Source organism: Grammomys surdaster, unplaced genomic scaffold, assembly GCF_004785775.1.
Source record: "Grammomys surdaster isolate TR1022 unplaced genomic scaffold, NIH_TR_1.0 225, whole genome shotgun sequence".
Lineage (NCBI taxonomy): Eukaryota > Metazoa > Chordata > Mammalia > Rodentia > Muridae > Grammomys > Grammomys surdaster.
Genome location: NW_021604670.1, coordinates 6,567,171 through 6,587,419, shown reverse-complemented (window position 1 = coordinate 6,587,419; position 20,249 = coordinate 6,567,171). Strand labels below are relative to the sequence as shown.

Genomic DNA, 20,249 nt, shown 5'->3' with positions numbered 1-20,249 from the left:
CCCTTATGTTTTACTCATAAAACACCTATGGGTCAACTCGTTGCCTTAAATCTTGCTTGCATAAACCAACCCTTCTTTCAGCTCGTTCTTTTCACCTTCTCTTGCAAACTTCCATCAGTTCTAACATGGGGGTTACATGAGGGTGTTTCTCCATTTTACTCTCTAGTTTGGACCTATGAGTCTTTCCAAATGAGTCTGCTAGAAAATCCATTGCTCTGGGATTTGAGTCTGAGCTCCCAGTCATTAGCACAGCAGTCTACCTGACATGTAGGAGGGTTCCTGTTTCTTCATTTTTTCATTGATATGTGTTATTTCCTTATCTGATTCTACTGTTTTTTAAAAATAGACAAAACAAACAAACAAACAAACAAAAAAACAACAAAAAACAAAAACCATGGATCTGAAGTGGTACCTCATTCTGATTTTGATGAGAATCTCCTTAGTGACGTTAATCACATCCAATTTATGCTTTCTTGCCTGTGTCTTATGATTAGTCAGGTGTATTCCTTTCTTCTTTCTTTTTATCTCTCTCCTTCCTTCCTCCCTCACCTTTCCTCCCTCCCCTCCCCAGACAAAGCTGACTTAGAACATCCCAAGTGTTCCAGGCAGTGTGCTCAGTGAACCCCAGGGATCCGTCTGTCTCCATCTTCCTAGAGCAGGGAGTATATGTCCATGTGGATTTGTAAAATGTGGGTTCTGAGAATCAGATAACTCAGGTCTTCATGCTTGTGAGACATTCATGTACAGATTGAGCTATGGCCCAAGTCCCCCATTTGTCTGTGTTAAAATTAGATTTTCTCCTCATTATTGGGTTGTATTAGTTTCTTCTGTAGCATTCTGGATTCCCTTGTGAGATATATAATTTACACAAATTTCTCTTCTATAACTTGACCTTTCATTTTCTTGTTTTTATTACATTTATTTATTTATTTATTTAATAGTCTAGTTGTTACCCTCCTCCCCGTCTGCTCTTCAACAATTCCTCATCCCATTCTTCCTCTCCCTGTCTCCAAGAGGATGTCTGGCCCCCACTGCTAGGCCTCCTCACTCCCTGGGGCCTCAAGTATCACGAGGGCTAGGTGCATCTTCTCTCACTGAGGCCAGACCTGGCAGTCCTCTGCTATATAAGTGGTGGGAGCCTCAGACCAGCCTGGTTGGTGGCTCAGTGTCTGAGAGATCTCATGGGTCCTGGTTAGTTGAAACTGCTGATCTTCCTTTGGGGTGGCCCTCCTCTTCAGCTTCTTCCAGCCTTTTCATAATTCAACTACAGGGATCCCCAACGTCAGTCCATTGGTTGGGTGTAAGTATCTGCATCTGTCTCAGTCACCTGCTTGTTGGGCCTCTCAGAGGACATCCATACTAGGCTTCTATCTGTAAACATACATCAGTAATAATGTCAGGCCTTGGAGCCTCCCCTTGAGCTGGATCCCAATTTGAGCCTGTCACTGGACCTCCATTCCCTCAGTACCTTCTCCATTTTTGTCCCTGCAGTTCTTTTAGACAGGCACAATTCTGAGTCAGTGTTTTTGACTGTGGGATGGCAACCCTATCCCTCCACCCTGTCTTTCTATTGGAGGTGGACTCTACAAGTTCCCATTCCTCATTGTTGGACATTTGATCTAAGGTCCCTTCCTTTGAGTCCTGAGAGTTTCTCACCTCCCAGGTCTCTGGTACAGTCTAGAAGATTCCCCCCCCAAGCTCCTATCCCCCAAGGTTGCATATTTTCATTCTTTCTGCTGGCTCTCAGAGCTTCTCTCCTATTCCCTTCCCCCTCAAAACCTAATTATGATCCCCTTTTCCCCTCCCCTCCTCATATCTCAGGCAGGTCCCTCCCTCCCTCTGCCTCTTGTGATTGTTTTCTTCTCCCTCCCAAGTGGGACTGAAGCATCCTTACTTGAGCCGTTCAGCTTGTTAACCTTCTTGAGTTCTATAGATTATATTCTAGGTATTCTATACTTTCTTTGCTAATATCCACTTGAGCTGGATTCCAATTTGAGCCTGTCACTGGACCTCCATTCCCTCAGTACCTTCTCCATTTTTGTCTTTTAGACAGGCACAATTCTGGGTCAGTGTTTTTGACTGTGAGATGGCAACCCTATCCCTCCACTTGATGCCCTATCTTTCTACTGGAGGTGGACTCTACAAGTTCCCACTCCTCATTGTTGGAGTACATACCATTTATGTCTTTTTGGATCTGAGTTATTTCACTCAGGATGATATTTTTTAGTTCCATCCATTTGCCAGAAAAACTCATGATGTCCTCATTTAAGTAGCTGAATGCTATTCCATTGTGTAAATGAGCCACATTTTCTGTATCCATTCTTCCATTGTGGGACATCTGGGTTGTTTCCAGCTTCTGGCTATCACAGATAAGGCCAATATGAACACAGTGGAGCAGATGATCCTGTGCATCTGTCTGTAGGGTATCTTTTGAGTATATATCCAAGAGTGGTATAGCTGGTCTTCAGGTAGGTCTATTTCTGTTTTTATGAGGTACCTCCAGATTGATTTCCAGAGTGGTTGTACCAGTTTGCAATCCCACCAGCAATGGAAGAGTGTTCCTCTTTCTCCATATTCTCACCAACATGTGCTTTCACCTGAGTTTTTGGTTTTAGTCACTCTGATTGGTGTAAGGTGGAATCTCAGGGTCATTTTGATTTGCATTTTCCTGATCGCTAAGGACTTTGAACATTTCTTTAAGTGCTTCTTAGTCTTGCTCTGTTGTGAATTCTCTGTTTAGCTCTATGGTCAATTTTTTGATTGGGTTGTTTGGTTTTATGGAGGTTAGCTTCTTGAGTTCTTTATATATTTTGGATATTAGCTCTCTAGCAGATGTGGGGTTAGTGAAGATTTTTTCCCAATCTTTAGGTTGCTGATTTGTCCTATTGACGGCGTCCTTTGCCTTACAGAAGCTTTTCAGTTTCATGAGGTCCCATTTATCAATTCCTGATCTTAGAGCCTGAGCTACTGGAGTTCTGTTTAGGAAATTTTCCCTTGTTCCAATGAGTTCGAAGCTCTTTCCCACTTTCTCTTCTACTAGATTCAGTGTATCTGGATTTATGTTGAGGTCCTTGATCCACTTGAACTTGTTCTTTGTGCAAGGTGACAATATGGATCTATTTTCATTTTTTCTACATACCAATTTCCATTTAGACCAGCACCATTTATTGAAGATGCTTTCTTTTTTTCCATTGTATACTTTTTTGCCTCTTTATCAAAGATCAAGTGTCCATAAGTGTGTGGTTTTATTTCTGTACACCTTGGGTAAGATAAAATATCACAAGTTTCTTCAGAGAACTTGAAACCAACACTAAAATCCTTTGAAACACGGAAGACCAAATAGAGAAAACAATTGTAAGCCAGGGTATGTGGGTGGGGAGGGTGGGGAGGGGGGGAAGGGGAGGGAAGGGGAGAGAAGGGGAGGGGAGGCAATGATGTTGCTATCTCTGTATCTGATTTCAAGTTGTCCTACAGAATCTTACTAACAAACACTGTGTGGAGATGGCACAAGAGCAGACACAGACCCAGTAGACAGCCTTGAAATAAACCCACACAACCATAATCATCAGATTAAAGGTTTTCTTTTGTTTGTTTGTTTTAGTATTTATTTTGTGTGTGTGAGTGTTTTCGCTGTATTTATGTATGTGCAACACATTTGTGTCTTATGCTCACAGAGACTAGGTGAAGATACTGTGTGCCCTAGAACGGCATTTCCAGATGGTTGTGAGCTTCCATGTGGGTGCTGGAAATCATCTTATATTTTGATAGTCTCTGTTCCTGAACCTTGAGCTACCAGCTGACCATTAAGCCCTGGGGAATTTCTTGCTCTGCTGCCCAGTGGTGGGATTTTGGCGTGCACCACTGTACCCGACTTGTGTAATATGAGTTCTGGGGGCACAAACTCATATTTTCATAATTTTTGGCAAGTCCTTTACTGACTAATCCATCACCCCAGTCCCTAATGTTTTATATTATCTAACTTATAGTTATTCCTATTATAATTTAATTATGGATTTTATTTGTCCAATTCACTTTTCTAAATTTAATGCATTTCATTGGATTCTCATCAATATTAGTATTGATATTGTTTAATGGCATCTCCCTGATATCCATTACTCCAATGTTCCTTTATTTGTACCATCTTCCTCTGTGGTTCCTATGTGTTTGTTTTATTCTTATTTAAATTTAGGCTTCTCTCTATGCAGAATAATTGTAAGATGTATGCATTAATCCAATCAAGAACTCTTCTTTAATAGGGGGTGTGTAAATATTTATGTGAATTATTTTTACTATCTGATTGATGCAGATTAGTGCTTCACCATCATGGTTTTCATACTCAACCCCATCTTTTACTCTCTGATTGTTCTTAGAGACTTTTTAGTAAAAGACACCTTTACTGTCTCAATGTCGTCTATGGGCTTTTTCTGATTTTTCCTATTCTCACCAGGGCGGTTTCCTTTGTAGTCAGCACAGTGCTTGAGAGACAGGATGGGGGCAACCATACATGGAGTTCATGTTCACATAGCCAGAGATGAGGAGCTCTGAGGACTTAGTGACTACACCTTGATGCCATCTTTCAGAAGACACAGAGACTGACTTAGCAGCTCTTGAGAGCACACTGGATGCAGTCTCACAGATCAGCTACCCTACTCCAAATGTAGTTGCGTGGTCAGTGGGATGGTAATCAAGTTCAAGCCATTTTCATTTTAAGATCCAACACATAACTAAAAATTTATGAGCCTGACATTCATGACCTGCTTGTAAACTCTCTCTGAGGATAGTCTCATTCTGCATTTAAAACACTGAAAAGCTGTAACCCTGTTTCTGTGGAAGGTCATCATGGTAGCTCTGGCATCTTCATGAAAGACTTAAATAAAGCAAGATGCATTTATAATAGAAAAATTAATGAAAGTTGTATTTGTGCCTAACGCTGGCTATTCCTTTAAGCTGTCTCAAGCTTTACCCAAGAAGGCCCTGAGGCCTATTGGGTCTGAGTGCTGAGCTTGAGCAGCTTTTCCGTTATCTGTGCAGGCATCTGATGGGCTACCTTTGGTGATGTAAGTCTAATGTCAAACTGGATCAACCTAAGACAGTGGGAGAATAACGATTTTAAGTGACATTCTTTCTCCGTCCTCCAGACTCTCTGGTTTTGTAATCTTCCTTTGACTGGCCAGTAACCAAATATGTAAGCCTGATGTCATACTACCATCTACTGGAAAAAAGGAGAAACACTGGCTTTGAAAAGGCAAATTAATCTACCATGACTTCCAGCAGGGCAGAAGGTAGCAAGTTAGCAGTCAACAAAAGGACATTTTGGTGTCCTGTGCATCTAAGAACAAAGAACAAAAAGAATAAAAAAAATAGATTGTGATAGTTACCTATGTATGCAAATGTACGTAAACAGAAATCTGAACTTTACATTTTAAATATTCATCTGTTTACTCCAAAGGCCAGTCTTGTTCTTTTTAAATTTTGTTAAATGCCCCTACCACCAAAGAAAATAATAACATAGAAACTGGTGAGAGTAACAGTGTGGATGTATTTGAATAGTTTTTATAAAGTGAAAAATTGATTCTCAGAGTTGTCAAACCTTGAAAGCATACCAGTCCTGGAGGGTCCTGGAGGGTCCTGGAGGGTCCTGGAGGGTCCTGGAGGGTCCTGGAGGGTCCTGGAGGGTCCTGGAGGACCCAAACCTGGATCTGATGAACAGTTTCTTGGCAAACTTGTCATTAAAATGTGTGGGGGCTGTAATACCAGGAGGATGCAGGGGAGACTTTGAAAAATTTACACTCTACAGAAATGGAGGAGGACAAAAAGAAAATTTTTGAGAATATTTTTTTTTTCAGAATATTGGAGACTAATCCAAATTTGCCTTGGGAGAGCATATATTTGAGAATAACAACTGAATGTCAGTGAGCAAATAGAGAGCTGCAGTGTTTTATCTTGTAGTAGTCTGACATGTGTTTTCAACTCATCAATATCCTTAAAGGTGACATCCCCTCACTCTTGGTACCAGCAGGAAATGGATGAAGCTATAGTACTTGTTTTCAAGTCCCTCTCCCAGAAGTTGTTATTATTTTGAGCACATGTTGTATGATCATAAAGATCCTCACTTGCTTGTCATCAGTTTTTTATTTTTTTATTTTTTGTTTTTTTTTTTTAATTTTGGTTTGAGACAGAGTCTGTTTCTGAACCTGCAGAACACCAATTTGAAAGACAGGCTAGTCATCAAGTTCAAGGGACCTATCCATCTTTGCCACCCAGTGCTGTGAATTCAGGCATTCTCTGCTCTGCCTAGCTTTTATGTGGATACAGGGGAACCAAATTCAGGTCCTCATATATGCGCTGCCAGGATTCAACTAACTGAGCCATCTTCCCAATGCTTGCTTTAACTACCTAAATGTCAAAGCAAACCAAACAAAGCAAGCTAACAAACAAAACTCACTCCTTATATTTATCTACAATAAATCAATAGCCCTACTCTTTTAGTAAATAGTAACATTTACTTATATTATATATAATTTGAGCAAGTGGGGTATTTATTTAATATCCTTCAAGAATGAAGAGTATGGAAGGAAAAGAGTTTCTGAAGTCTTGATATAGGGCTAGAGACCAAAAAATAGCACCAATACTTTCAGCTATGATATGAAGTGTGTGTGTGTGTGTGTGTGTGTGTGTGTGTGTTTATATGTGTGTGAAGGTCACAGTGTGTAGGTGTATGGAAAAGGTAGACCAAAGAAAGCAACTTCCTTGATGGGTTATGGATGATTTAAATAAATGAAAGTATGGTTAACTCAAAAAGTAAGCTTGCATGGTGGTGTTTAGTTAAGAGTAGACACTTACAGATAATGAATGAAGTGTAAGACTTTTGAAAAGGTGATTAATCTAAGAAAATTAATCCAAATCTTTAAAGCAAAGACTTGATTGTTAAAACATTATTTCATCAAGGCTAAATGAAACAAAAATTACTGTGCAAAGACTATGTTATGGTTAAGAAATCTTTAAGTAAATGATTATTCCTTCATATTACACACTGTGAATTACAATTATAGATAGTTATAGATCATTGAATCTATAAATTCAATGTGCTAAATCATTTCATGCAGTTAAACCAAGGAAATGAGAATGGATATATTTGTGAAGATATGACCAGCCCTACCCTAGCAGTGGGATTTGAGAAAACAAAGAATGTAAGTGGGAATTTGACTTCCCCCTTCATTTCTGGAATGTGGATTGTTTCTCCTATCTTCTGTCCTTCCACTTTTAAAGAAATATTTATAATAGATATATTTAAGTGTCCCCTAGGATGTGGGCAGAATGAGCCAGGTGGGAGAATCACACAGATATGCCTTGAATTACTCAACAGTGTAATTCCATTTGTATCTTTGTTAATATTTGTCTAAGTATTTATTATATCATATATCATGTATCATATATCATATGTCATATGTCATATATCATATATCATATATCATATGTTATATATCATATATCATATATTTATTTCTTTTTTGAAGCAGGGCCTCACTATGTAGCCCTAGGTGGGCCTAGAACTCTCTGTGTACACCAAGTTAGTCTTGAACTCAGAGATACATCTATTTCCGCCTCTCAAGCACTGGTATTAAATGCATGTGCCACAACTCCCTACCCTATTTTATGCTATATTAAAAAGCGGACATATTTTGATTGGAAAGGTATGTAGTGAGTAACAGCGGGAAAACGGTGGAAAAGAAGTGGCCTGTAGCAATTGCTGCACAGTAGGATAATTTGGTAGCCATCCATGGACAAAAGTGTCCTTGTGAGAGAACAGAGATCCTGGTAAGAGACTGTCCCAGAAAACCACATGAGTAAATAAGTCACTTTCTTCTACCAGGGAGTAGGATCATGTCTTGGAATAGCTACAACCCCTGAAACAGCCACATAACCCTCTGGGCTTAGTTACAGTCCCTGAGACAGACTCATATCCTCGTAGACTTACTTATAAACCCTGAAATAGCCCCCATACCACTGTGAAGTTGGCCAAAGCTCCATTTGGCACTGCCCTGCCACTAACACAATCTTCCATGGGATCCAGAGGGAAACACGGCTATTTGTGCTTTGGGTACTGGCTAGCTGAACTCAATCCCAGCTGTGGACTCTGAATTGACTAGTGACCTCATTCTAGCTCTTGTTGGCCATAGAGTGGAAGTGACCTTCCTCAGTTGGGACCCAAAGTGAGAGACTCATCCACACCCTTGTGGATTTCTATCATAAATCTCCCCCTCAGATGTAGTGTAGGGTAGTCTTATCTGTCCAGAAAAGGGTTTACTCTTCTATGCCCCTGAATGTATGAACACTGGCCTCAGGTCAACTGTAGATCTGGAAATGGCCCTGTGACTCAGTCTCAGCCATATTCATCTGTGATCTTGGACCAGTACTGCCTATCTAGGGACATACTAGTAGGACCCCTTCTGGATGCCCAGTGGAATGCATCCTCATCTTTATTATCTGTGTATAGGCAGTGACTTTTCTGTGGAACTTAAAGCAGTCCCCTGTCCCACAGCCAAACTTACTGGCCAGGGACTCTGATCTCATCCATTTAGGAAGACATCAAGATCTGTGCCCAGCTTCAAGGACCAGGAAAGAAGCCTTCCAACTGCAGACCATATTACAGAGTCAGAAGCAGCCACATGATTTGATCTCAATTCCACATGGTGATTTTGAAAGCAATCTGTCAAACTTAGAGATGATCTTTATCTTCTAACAACAGCAGGCTCAATTTTGAGGGAGAAAGAACTAACGAACTCAAACTCAAAAAGCAAACAATTAGGGGAAACAAAGGCATTAAAATGAAAGACAAAGCACAGGAAACTGTAGTACCATATTAAACACATGGATGTGCATATTATGGGAGAGAACACTAGAAGTTTTGAGAGATAAGAGCAGACTACAACTACATGCTGCACATGACATCTTGGTTAATAACAGACCACACACATAATAGTGATGTCATAGGATATAATAAAGCTGAAAAAATTCATATTGTTCAGTAAACACATAGCTGAAGAAGAGATAAGAAAGGCAAATGTCAGGAGAAGAGAAAGAGAGATCCACCAATTTCCTTTAAAAGTCACCACAATAATAATATGCTTCACACTTGAAAAACATTTTGACTATTATCACTCTCAGGAAACATTGTCTCAGGACAGGTTTTTCTGATTTAAATATCTTATGGTGTATATGTGATGGCATCACCTGGCACCCCACACCATGGACAGATTTCATGTGTCAATTCCAAAAATGTTTGAAATCATGACCTCAATGCCGACAAGATTTCTTTGATGAAGAAGATTGCTCGTGGAGCCCTATCTGCTTAAAGTGAGTCTGTGAAGAAAAAGAGAAGACCTCAAGCAAATCCCACGATGTACCTCTGGATGGAGTGTCAGTTCCCTGAAAGGAACTCCAGGGGCTTCTTCAGGGAGACTCTAGAGGAAGTGCTGTATCGCAGGAATTGATTACCTGTGCCAATCATTGCCTGAGAACTTCCATTGGGGCAGGATAGGGGGAGAGCTGTGACCATCCTGATCATGTGTCTGAGATTTTAATTAAAAAATTTGAAAAGTAAAAAAATTTAAATATTGAAACTGAAAACAAACAGCTTCTAGGAGAAATGGATAATTATTTTTTGTACTTTGTGTTTCTTTTAAGGTAAGTGTCATTAAAAAGATGTAAAATGTTTTAAAAATATTTATAAAGTAAAAATGTGATAGCATACTAAGCTGCTTTATTTTTAAAGTAGTAAAATATTACAAAATAAATATGATGTCATTTACATCTCCAGTGTTGGAAAGTCTTCAGGAGCATACAGTGACATCCTAGTCCTTAGCATCCACCTACAGCCTCAGGGACTCAGAGCAACTTGTGTTACTGAATGTCTCATGCATGGCAAACACCTTACACATTATTCTATTTGACATTTCATACTTATATTCAATGTAATTTTCTATTTGAAATGTGTTTGAGCTTATCAGCCTAAGTACCAACATCAGTTGCCTTTGATGTTTAGAGTATTCTATCTTGCTTTATAGCTAGTTTCCTTAGTGTGTAGTGGGTTATAGTGTCCAGTGTCTAGGTTTGTGTATGTATACTCTGTAACATTTGGAACAATGACAAAGTCATGAAATTAGGCATCCTTTGGGTCATACTCCCATTCTTAGGTGAAACATGTCTCTGGGACACAGTATACTTAATCTGTCAACAAGACAAAAAGAATCTTGAAGCATTTGTCTCCCTGAGAGTAAACACTTATCTCACATAAGGCAAGGGCCACAAGGCCGCCAGCGCACTTCTCAACAAAACCTTGCATTCCTGGAAAGAATAGGAGAGCACACTCAAGAGTTCAAAGGGAAAACAAATAAGATAATAATACAATACCTGACCAAGATGTCCTTCATAAATAGCAGAAATAATGAACCATATTCCATGCAAGCAAAAATTGATGGAATACTCTCCTGTGGGAACAGCTTACAGGGAACTACTAACTGGTGATTTTCAAGTTGAGATGTAGCAACATATGAACATTTAAAACTTATCAATAAAGGTAACAGTAAATACACATCCAAGGTCAAGGTACTTTGATACCATAAGTAATGTTTAAAAACAGAACTGAAATTGAAAAGCAAAAATGTATTGAAGTTTATTATAGAGTAATAGTAATTAGAATAGCAACAGATTAACTATACTTCTGATATTAAACAATTATTTAAATAAAATGCTTTAAATGTTCATGGGTTCCTGCTAATATCACCGGTCTTTGTTTTCAGAAAACATATTTAAAGACAGGAAAAAAACCTTTTAGAGACATTAATCCACATCTTTTCCAGGACCCCCCTCCAGGTCCCCTCTCTCACTCAGTTCCCTCCTGCCATGGTCATTCCATTGCCCCTTCGAAGTGAGAGTCAAGCATCCTTGCTTGTGCCCTCCTTCCTGTCCAGCCTCCTTGGGTCTGTGGAGTATAGTATGGGCATCCTGCATTTTACAGCTAATACCTACTTCTACGTAAATACATACCATGCATGCTCCTTTGTGACTGGATATTGTCACTAAGGATGATAATCTCAAGATCCATCCATTTGCTTGCAAAATTCTTGATGTCTCTTTTTTTTCATAGCTGAATAGTATTTTATTGTGTAGATGTACCACATTTCCCTTTTCCATTCTTCAGTTGAGGACATCTAGCTTGTTTCTAGTTTCTGGCTATTATGAATAAAGCTGCTATGAGCATAGTTGAGTAAGTGTTTTTTTGGGATGTTGGAGCATCTTTTGGGTATATGCCCAGGAGTGATGTAGCTGGGTCTTAAGGTAGAACTAGCCTCAGTTTTCTGGAAGAAAAAAAAAACCAGCAAATTGATTTCCAAAGAGGTTGTACAAATTTGCACTCCCACCAGCAATGGAAGAGTGTTCCCCTTGCTCCACATCCTCGCCAGCATCTGCTGTATCACTTGAGTTTTTTTTTTATGTTAGCCATTCTGACAGGTGTAAGATGAAATTTCAGAGTTGTTTAGACTTGCATTTCCCTGATGACTAAGGACTTTGAACATTTCCTTAAGTGTTTCTCAGCCATTTGAGATTCCTCTGTTGAGAATTCTCTATTTAGCTCTGTGCCCCATTTTTCATTGGGCTATTTGAGTTGTTGGTGTTTAATGTCTTGAGTTCTTTATAAATTTTGGATATTAGCGCTCTGTCAGGTGTAAGGTTGGTAGAGATCCTTTCCCAATCTGTAGGCTGCCTTTTTGTCCTATTGACAGTGTCCTTTGCCTTTTAGTTTTTTGAAGTCTTATCTATCGGTTGTTGATTTAGAGCCTAACCCACTGGTGTTCTGTTCAAGAAATTGTCTCCTACATATTACCACTATGGTAAGCTGCAATACCAGATAAAGTACAAGTGAATATTGTTAATGTTACTTACATTAAGGCTTTCACTCTTAGGAGGAATTTATTTCCCTTGTTGACTCTGATGAATCTTGCTTTTCCTTTGTGTGCAATTTCCAACAGTTGGAGCTTTTTCTTGAAATTATTGAGACCTTGTCATAACTGGGGCAGGGGAGTGTGTGGGGAGGAAGTGATTATCAACTCCAGTTTTCAAGAAAACCCCAGTTAAAGTCCAAGACAAGGAGACACAGTCAAATAGTGTTTGAGAAACTAGAAAAAATATGTTGCAGGAGATGGAAATCTATATTAAATATTACACTTAATACAAGATGGGATCAAGATCTCTTTCAATCTTGGCCAAAACCTAAATTAACTGCACTGTTTTACCTATATCCAAACTGAATTAAATACTCAGGAAAATTTTTTTTAAAAAAAAAAAAAGGCTGTCACTCTTAGCAAAATTTCACTAAAGCAAACTAAGATATCTATGACTTAACCAAGGGTGACGATGTACGTGAGATGTCAGATTCATCTAGAAGAATCATTTCAAGATAAGCCCAGGCCCCTCCATCCTCAGCCTCTCTTACAGCTCTGCTCTCCTTGTTTCTTGACAGTCTCCTAGGCTTGCTCACTGTGTTTCTTTTTGGTAGATACCTGCAAGTATCTTTCGTTAAGGCCACTTTCTTGTGCTCAGCTTCCAGGGCAGATTCTTGTTCTCCCATCACCTGTGCTGAACAGGTCTCCAGGTATTCCAGTTGCTGATGGAATGAATTCACCCAGGAGAGCTGCTTTCTGAGCAGCAGAGGACTGCTCTGTGTGGAAGAAGTTGAAGATCTGCTGAAGCATCTCATGGATGACTGAGATGGCCTAGGACTTCTGAATTTGGCTGTGTCTCAGAGGACTCAGAAGTCCCTTCTGACCTTCAGACAGTAGAAAGGGGAAATTCTCCTCATTTGTCCAGGAACACAAAGCCTTCCTGCTAAGCATGGAAGAGTTCTGAGGCAGCTCAGGGCCCAGAGATCATAGGCCCTAGCTGTTTACCACCAGGGTGTACGAGAGAGAGCTCAAGGGCAAGGGGAAATGAAGATAATGGCCTGCCTGAGCTGGGTCTGGTGAACCCTAGGTTCTCTGAGGTCATCTGCATATGCATTGTTCTTAAGTAGAGAACCAATAATTTTTATTTTAGGAACGTTTATCTTAACTTTTACCTCTCTTTTTCATTTTTATCTGTGTAGTTTCCATACTACCTAACAAGATAGCTAAAGGCAAAGCTGTTAACTTTATAATAGTTGTTTTCCCTGTGAATTTTAGACATACCCATCCAAGTAGACGCTTGTCAATCATGTGAGAACTTTTTGGCTTCAACTCAGAAATGCTTATGTGCATGTGAATAATTAGGCACACACACAACAGGGACCGCTCCCCACACTCCCGATGTGAACACACACATTCTTTTCTAGGGACAAATTTTTAGTCTTATACCCTCAACTTTACTCTCCTTGCTTTTAAGGGAAAGTCAGGCTCCCTCACACCTATGGGTTGCTATATTTGCTTGAGGATTTACCAAGACAACAATGGCCAATAAAGTCTTCAGAATGAAGAATGTAGTTTGGTTCATTATTTGATTCGCCAAAGGCTGAGTTAGCAGTGAAAGAACTCCTTTGGAGTTTCCTAGAACAAATGTGTGGAGGAGCATGTGTCTGCTTCACTGTGGCCACAAGCCCATGTTAATGTACATAATCACCCTTTCTGCTTGCCACTGAGGGCTATGGCTCTCTTCTGTGTGTGTCCATCATTCTTAGGCCATCCTACTTCTGTCGGTTACCATGGAGATGCTAGTTCTAATATCACGTCCCCAGCACGAACTCACTTCCTCATCTGTTTCCTCTGCTCCAGGTGACAAAACACCTCCCCTCCTCAACCCCCAGGGCCTCACCTACCAGACTCCATTTCTGAGAGCAGGCTTTCCAACATATTCATGGCCACAGTACTCTTTATACTCTTTATGGAGGAAATGCTTTTTTGTCAAATAAAAAGCTCCCCAGGGTCTTTATGGCTGCCAATTGAGGGTTTTAATGGAGGTCTTTAGCTCTCAGTGGTAACCGTCTCTCTAGATACATACATATCAAAAATATCAACAGCTCTCAGACGGTTGATAGCAAATGTTTGTGCTGTTTTTATAGTCTTCAGTAGCAAACCAATTCTTATTTTTCTAAGCACAATTTTTACTGTCCAATTCTTACACTACTGAACACTTGTGATCCTCAAATATCCTAATGTTGGCATGGACTCTATTGATGATGGCATTCTTCACTAGATGCTCAGTTCTTATAGTCAGTGCGAGTCTATTTGTTTGCTTTTCCTGACGATAGTTCACTCAAACTACAGTGGGATTCAGGCTAACATGTTAAAGAGACATGCATTTTCCTTATTCATGATTTTTTAATTTTAGATTTAAGGAGTCTCATCACAAGAATTTTATACTTTGTCTCTTCATGGTAGTTTATTGGCCAAGGTTTATTTTTCTCATATGGTATTACTTTCTGCTTCATCTTGAGGTTAGAATTAAACCTAAGGAAATCAAACAAGGGGTTGACAGCATTTTTTTCTTCTATACTTTTTAAGACACATGATTTTGGTTTGTGGCAAGGTCTCACTATGTTGTCTGTCCTGGCCATCAACTCACAGATCTCCTGCCTTAGTCTTCCAGGTGTTGAGATATGGCTATGCACTTCCAAATTTAGCTAAGATTTTTAAAAAATTAATATCTTATTTCAACTTCTCTAGAAAGTAAAAACCCCATAGCTATTTGTTGACAAAACAGAAACAAATGTGAGTCCACCTGTTATGAAAATGAAAGAAAAGTAACTTCTCAAAAATGTGTGTTAGAAAAAAGTGGGGGTGGGTGTTTTAATGAAAAAGAAGGAAGGCTAAGATGGACATGCATAAAAGTGGAAAGATACATGTTTCTGTGAAAGGCACAAAGAAGGACATGTCCTCCTTATCATGTCAATGGTCAGCCCTCTGCCTTATAAGAGCCACCAGATGATGCTCTTTGGTTTAATCTAGATGTGATCTCTGGGGACAGAAAGAAGGAGTCAAAACAACCACCTCATAGGAGAATGGCAACCTGGTCCCAGTCACTTAAATACTAACCTAATCAGGCAGGAGAAAGGGAATAAATCCACCCAGTGAAAAGTCCACTCAGCCAATGAAAACACTACTTCAAGAAGAATCTTAGAATTAGGAGAAAGAAAATCTAGTGTCCCCAAATCATTGACTTTTTTTTTTAAAAAAATTATCATGACCACAGCTTTCTCTCCCTCCACTCTTCCCTGTCCCTCCCTCCTCTCCTCTTCTCCAAATCCACTCTCTCCAACCCCATCTCCCCCAGAGAAGAGCAGGTCTCCCAGGAATATCTAACAAACATGACATATCAAGTTGCAATAAGACCAGGCACAAACTCTCACATCAAGGCTGGATTAGACAACCCAATAGGAGGAAAGGGTCACAAGAGTAGGCAAAAGAGTCAGAGAACCCCCCCCCACTTCCATTGTCAGGTGTCCCTCAAAACACCAAGCCAACAACCATTGCATATATGGAGAGGATGTTCAACAGACTGCAGATTCAGTGATTACTGCTTCAGTCTCTGTGAGCCCTTGTGAACCCTGCTTAGTTGATGTCCCGGCCCATGCTCTCCTGTGTCCTGAACCCCTCTGGGTCCCACAATTCCTCTTTCTCCTCTTCGTTTACTCTTAACCTGGAAAATAATAATGCTGTTTAAAATGATAATAGAATAGTGTACTTCATATTCATTGTGGGCCATCTCTGTTCTTAAAACATTTGAAAAGATTTAGATAATATTCTCAGCAACCCTATTATGGATGCCACTTACTTTACAACTTTGGGGACAAAAAATACAAGTGCAGAAAGATCTAAACCTTCTTTATTCAGAAGCTCCTTAGTTCTTTTTTTTTTATTTTATTTTATTTTTTTTATTAATTTTTTTTAATTTCTTTTTTTTTTTTTAACATGAAATGCTTTTTTATAGCATGTCTTACAAGGGGAGGGGGTAAGAGGGGCCAGGTGGTGGAAAAGTACAAAATCTTCTTGGCCTGTGCCTTGAAACATGTCATGGTCTATACGGTACACTGCCTTGAATTATGATCTACCTGCAGTTCTTCAGAAGATATAGTACACTGCTTGAGTTATGGTCTCCCTGCTATTCTTAAGATGATATGGTACACTGCTTTGAGTCTATCTGCAGTTGCTAAGCAGGATCTTGCAGTTGCCAAGCTTCAGAGGACATTGTGCAGGTGGGGAAAGGTAGGGGGTGAGGGTAAGGGCGAGGGTCCTGGCTTCTGGCATCTCCCCCTTCTCTGTTTAGTTAGAGAAGGCATCTTATGATCAATCCCAACTATGTGAATTTTGAATTTGGATGTCTAATTATGGGGGGTCTTAGACAAGTTCACAACCCCAAAACACTGATGTGAGACGAGTCACATCGATGGTCGAAGGTTTTAGGCTGTCGACGACGGGCAACGTCAAGGGACTCTGATGTGGGTGAAAGGAGGGTGAGAGCCCTGTCTTAGGCCATGTAGGCTGCACCCACTCCCAGCACCACGCACTCCTTTTCGGCTGCATTGGGTCGGCCCCTGGGAAGTGGACCTACAATAATCCCGTCATTGGGCTAACTCACAGCCATCCTAGTCTCTTGTAAATGTTCAAGTTACCAACCATTTGTCAGTTTGGGGTGTAATATTGTCATAAAGGAAGGCTCCCCAATGTTAGCGGCCATATCAAGGGCGGCCTTGGTTTAGGAAAAAGCCAATTTTTGTTGTGGTGATCAAGAGGCCAAGCTCTCTAGCGAGAGAAGCGAGGGGAAAGCCTAGTCTGCTGGCCAGATCACTGGGGCTAATTACCTGCCTCCAACAGTTGCTATGTTTCTGTGTCCTGCTCTACATCAGTGCTTATTGGCCACTGTAACTCAGGAATCAGCAGACACAGAGAACAGAATGTGGCCATGTTCACACCATTAATCCTAAAGCTTGACAAACTTGCCTGTCTCCAGCTATATCCCATGGACAGCTGCATGATGCTCCTTTGACACTTAGGGCTGTTCTCTCATGGACCAGATGTTCCTGTGTGGACTGGGTGCATGTTGAATAGTCTGGTCATGTGTGCAGGAAAGATAGCTCAGGACTTATTCTACATCCCATGCTCCTGTCTTAGTTCTTCCATTTTATCTCTTGGTTCTCAAAATCTGTTGCATGAAAGCAAGTTATTAAATATAGTTATGAAACAAATATGGCCATACATATTTTCTGGGCATGGTGATAGTATGGATCTGCTTCATATCATGTTTTCTATTATGTAATCATAAAAGTGATGGAAATTACATTTAAAATGATCACCAGGGAAAGAATATAGGTCATACCTGAAAGATGTTAAGCACTCACACCGAGACAAATTTATCAAATAATCACAATCTCCTCACCCAAAGTCCACTTCAGTTTTAAGATCGGAAAGTCACCTTCATCACTAAATCTTCCCCAAATACACAGATCACAAGTGTCTGTCCTTATAAAACCTAAAAGTTCTTTACCTATTCCTGGGCTCCCCCTGAGAACTCAGACATGGGAACACTCATGTAAACATGTTCCTCATCCAAAGTGACAGTGACAACTTTCTCCTGACCATGGAGTCAAAAAACAGGACATGATATCAGAGAGAAATTTGCAACTGGCAGCTTACTCTTAGTAGCTCATAGTAGAAGCTGATGAAGCTCTAGGATTTCCTTGGCAGCACTACATACAGATGCACGTTATCTTCCTCCCTTCATGTGTACTGATGACTCAAAGGGGCTGACGGGGCAAGAGGCCCTAGATATTGAGCTATGTCCCCTCTAAATCACAGATCTTACTCCAATAGGAATAAGAACTAGGTTATTCTGCATCGATTAATAGTGACCATGGCCTGATACATGGATTTGTCTTACCCCAAGTGCCATGATCTAGTGTGGTTGTCTGAATTCTTGAAGTCACAGATCAATAAAACAGTCATGAATCAGTGCATTTACTAGAGTCATTATGAACAAGTGGAGATGCTGTGGATTCAATGCTATTTTACAGCATTCCAACGCAGGGTTGGTTTGTTCAGTCTCAGGATGCAAGCCTCAGGTTTTACCTACAGATCAAAGAGATAAAATGTCCAACACAGCTTGGTTACTGATCAAAACAATGTGAGCTTGGTTGTGAATTGCTACTAAGGGAGAACTTTCCATGTAGAAGCCCAGAGGGAAAGGACACAAAGTGACTTTTTGTGTACATTTATCTGTCCATTGTTCAGAAGACATGACCTATTGGACCTGAGAGGATTTTCCCTCTCTCAGCTGAGAACAGAAAGGAATGGAGTTTTCCAACCTGAAGTAGTTTCTTCGAGGGAAAAGCTTGTTTTAGTGTGGAGGAAACTGCTAGGAAACAGAATTCTGTAGAGAATTTATCTGAGATGGACTCTGTTCTTTGCAGGCCATGGCCAGTAGGGGATTCTCCTACAGGGTTGCTCTCCTCCTCAGCTTCTTTCATCCTTTCCCCCAATTCAACCATAGGGGTCAGCAGCTTCTGTCCATTGGTTGGGTGCAAATGTCTACATCTGACTCCTTCACCTGCTTGTTGGGTCTTCCAGAGTGTAGTAATGCAAGGTTAGATGTCAAGTAGGGTGGGGGTTGGGGGCTGGGAACATCCTTGTGGAGACAGGGAGTAGGGAGGAGGTATGGGATGTAGAACAGTTGGAGGGTAAATTGGGGAGGGGGTGGAATAAAATCTGGAGTATGAATAAATAAATAAATAAATAAATAAAAAGAACATTGGAAAATTTTGAAAAGATACCAAATTAACCAGCAAAGCATTCTATAAGGCAAATTTATTTATTTATTTCATGGTCACTATTATTTATTTGAACCAGCAAACCATTTTATAAAGCAAAGTCCTTTGATGTGAAGATGTTCAGGATCTGCTGGGTCATTTTAATGCAATCATTTTAATTACAGATGATGGTTTGCTATATTAAAGAAAATATAAGACTTCAGGATTGAAAATACATACCTTAAATTATATTAATAAGAAAATAAATATATAAATAGATATGACAATATTATAAAACAAATGCTTTTACATCCAGAAAACCTTGGTCCTGTTTTGTTGAAATACATAGGCAGGCCAACTGTATTCATCAAAATAAATGAAAGTTTTTAAAGGAGAGCTTATAAAGTGAGATACAGTGCTCGTCCAGGAGAGTCCTTTCTAGTCTCAAACCTCAGCGCTCAGGACTCACTCTTTCTCCTCACTCAGTCTTGCCAGCACCTTGGCTGAGGAAGACAGGGCTCTCCAGACTTCTGCTCTGACCACCTCCCAGGCACAGGGACTGTGTTTCTTCTCTCTCAGGTACACAGTGATCCTGTGGAAGTATTTCCTCACTGCCAGCAGGGAGTCTTCCAGGGTCAAGAGAGGTTCCTGCACCCCTACCTGCTGCATCAGGCAGCCTTGCAGGACATTGAGCTGCTGATGGAGGTTATTGCAGAAGGAGTCTAGGAGGGTTGCATTCCAAGCAGCAGATGCCTCCTTTGATGTGAAGATGTTCAGGATCTGCTGGGTCAGCTCTCTCAGAACAGGGATGGCTTTAGCCTTCTGCATCTGCTGGGCATCCACCTTCTCCAAGGGGAATCCAAAGTCCTTTCTGTCCTTCAGACAGGAGACAGGGGAGAGTCTCCTCATTTGTGCCAGGAGTCTTAAGATTCTCTTGTTCCTGAGGTTATGATTTTGAGACAGGTCACATCCTAGACAGGAGGTTAAGCAGTAGCTCATCACCAGCAGGGCCATCAGGAAAGCACAGGGCCTAGTCATTGTGGATCTTGCAGATGCTGTTTGTCTTCTGGGCTGTTTGGTCCTGATCCTTCCCCTCTAGGTTCTCTGAAGACCATCCCATGTCAATGTGTCTTAAATAGGGCAAATACTAGTTTTCATTTTCTGAATGCCCTCTTCTCTCTTTCCACTTGTCTTTTCACTTTCTTTAACACATTCTATGCTTGTGTCTGGGCATTGTTTTCTAATTCATTTTGGTTTTCATTATTGCTTCCTCTTTCTCTGATACCCTCTGAAAGTTGTTTTTATAGGTTTTCATTTTCTAATTAGAAGTTTCATTAACTGTTACACCACAGGTGAACATTGTTTGTCTGAAATTCACACATTTGTTGTCACAAAAAAAAATCCCTTTAAAACTTTCCTATAAAAGGTTTTGAAATTCATTTTACAATTATTTTTTGTTTCATTTATATCATTTAGA

The 20,249-nt window shown here is 40.2% G+C and overlaps 1 protein-coding gene and 1 pseudogene across 1 annotated transcript; both read right to left on the bottom strand.

Moving 5' to 3' along the window:
- Nucleotides 1-12,394: 12,394 nt before the first annotated feature.
- LOC114626000 lies at nucleotides 12,395-12,929 on the bottom strand (annotated as a pseudogene).
- A 6,308-nt stretch (nucleotides 12,930-19,237) lies between these two features.
- LOC114625987 (interferon alpha-7-like) lies at nucleotides 19,238-19,810 on the bottom strand. Its single transcript, XM_028773362.1, has one exon. It carries the CDS (start codon nucleotides 19,808-19,810, stop codon nucleotides 19,238-19,240), a length of 573 nt encoding a protein of 190 aa, XP_028629195.1.
- Nucleotides 19,811-20,249: the final 439 nt, after the last annotated feature.

Excerpts from the sequence above, each read along its gene's own strand:
- LOC114625987 (XM_028773362.1), bottom strand. The coding sequence starts at position 19,810 with ATGACTAGGCCCTGTGCTTTCCTGATGGCCCTGCTGGTGATGAGCTAC.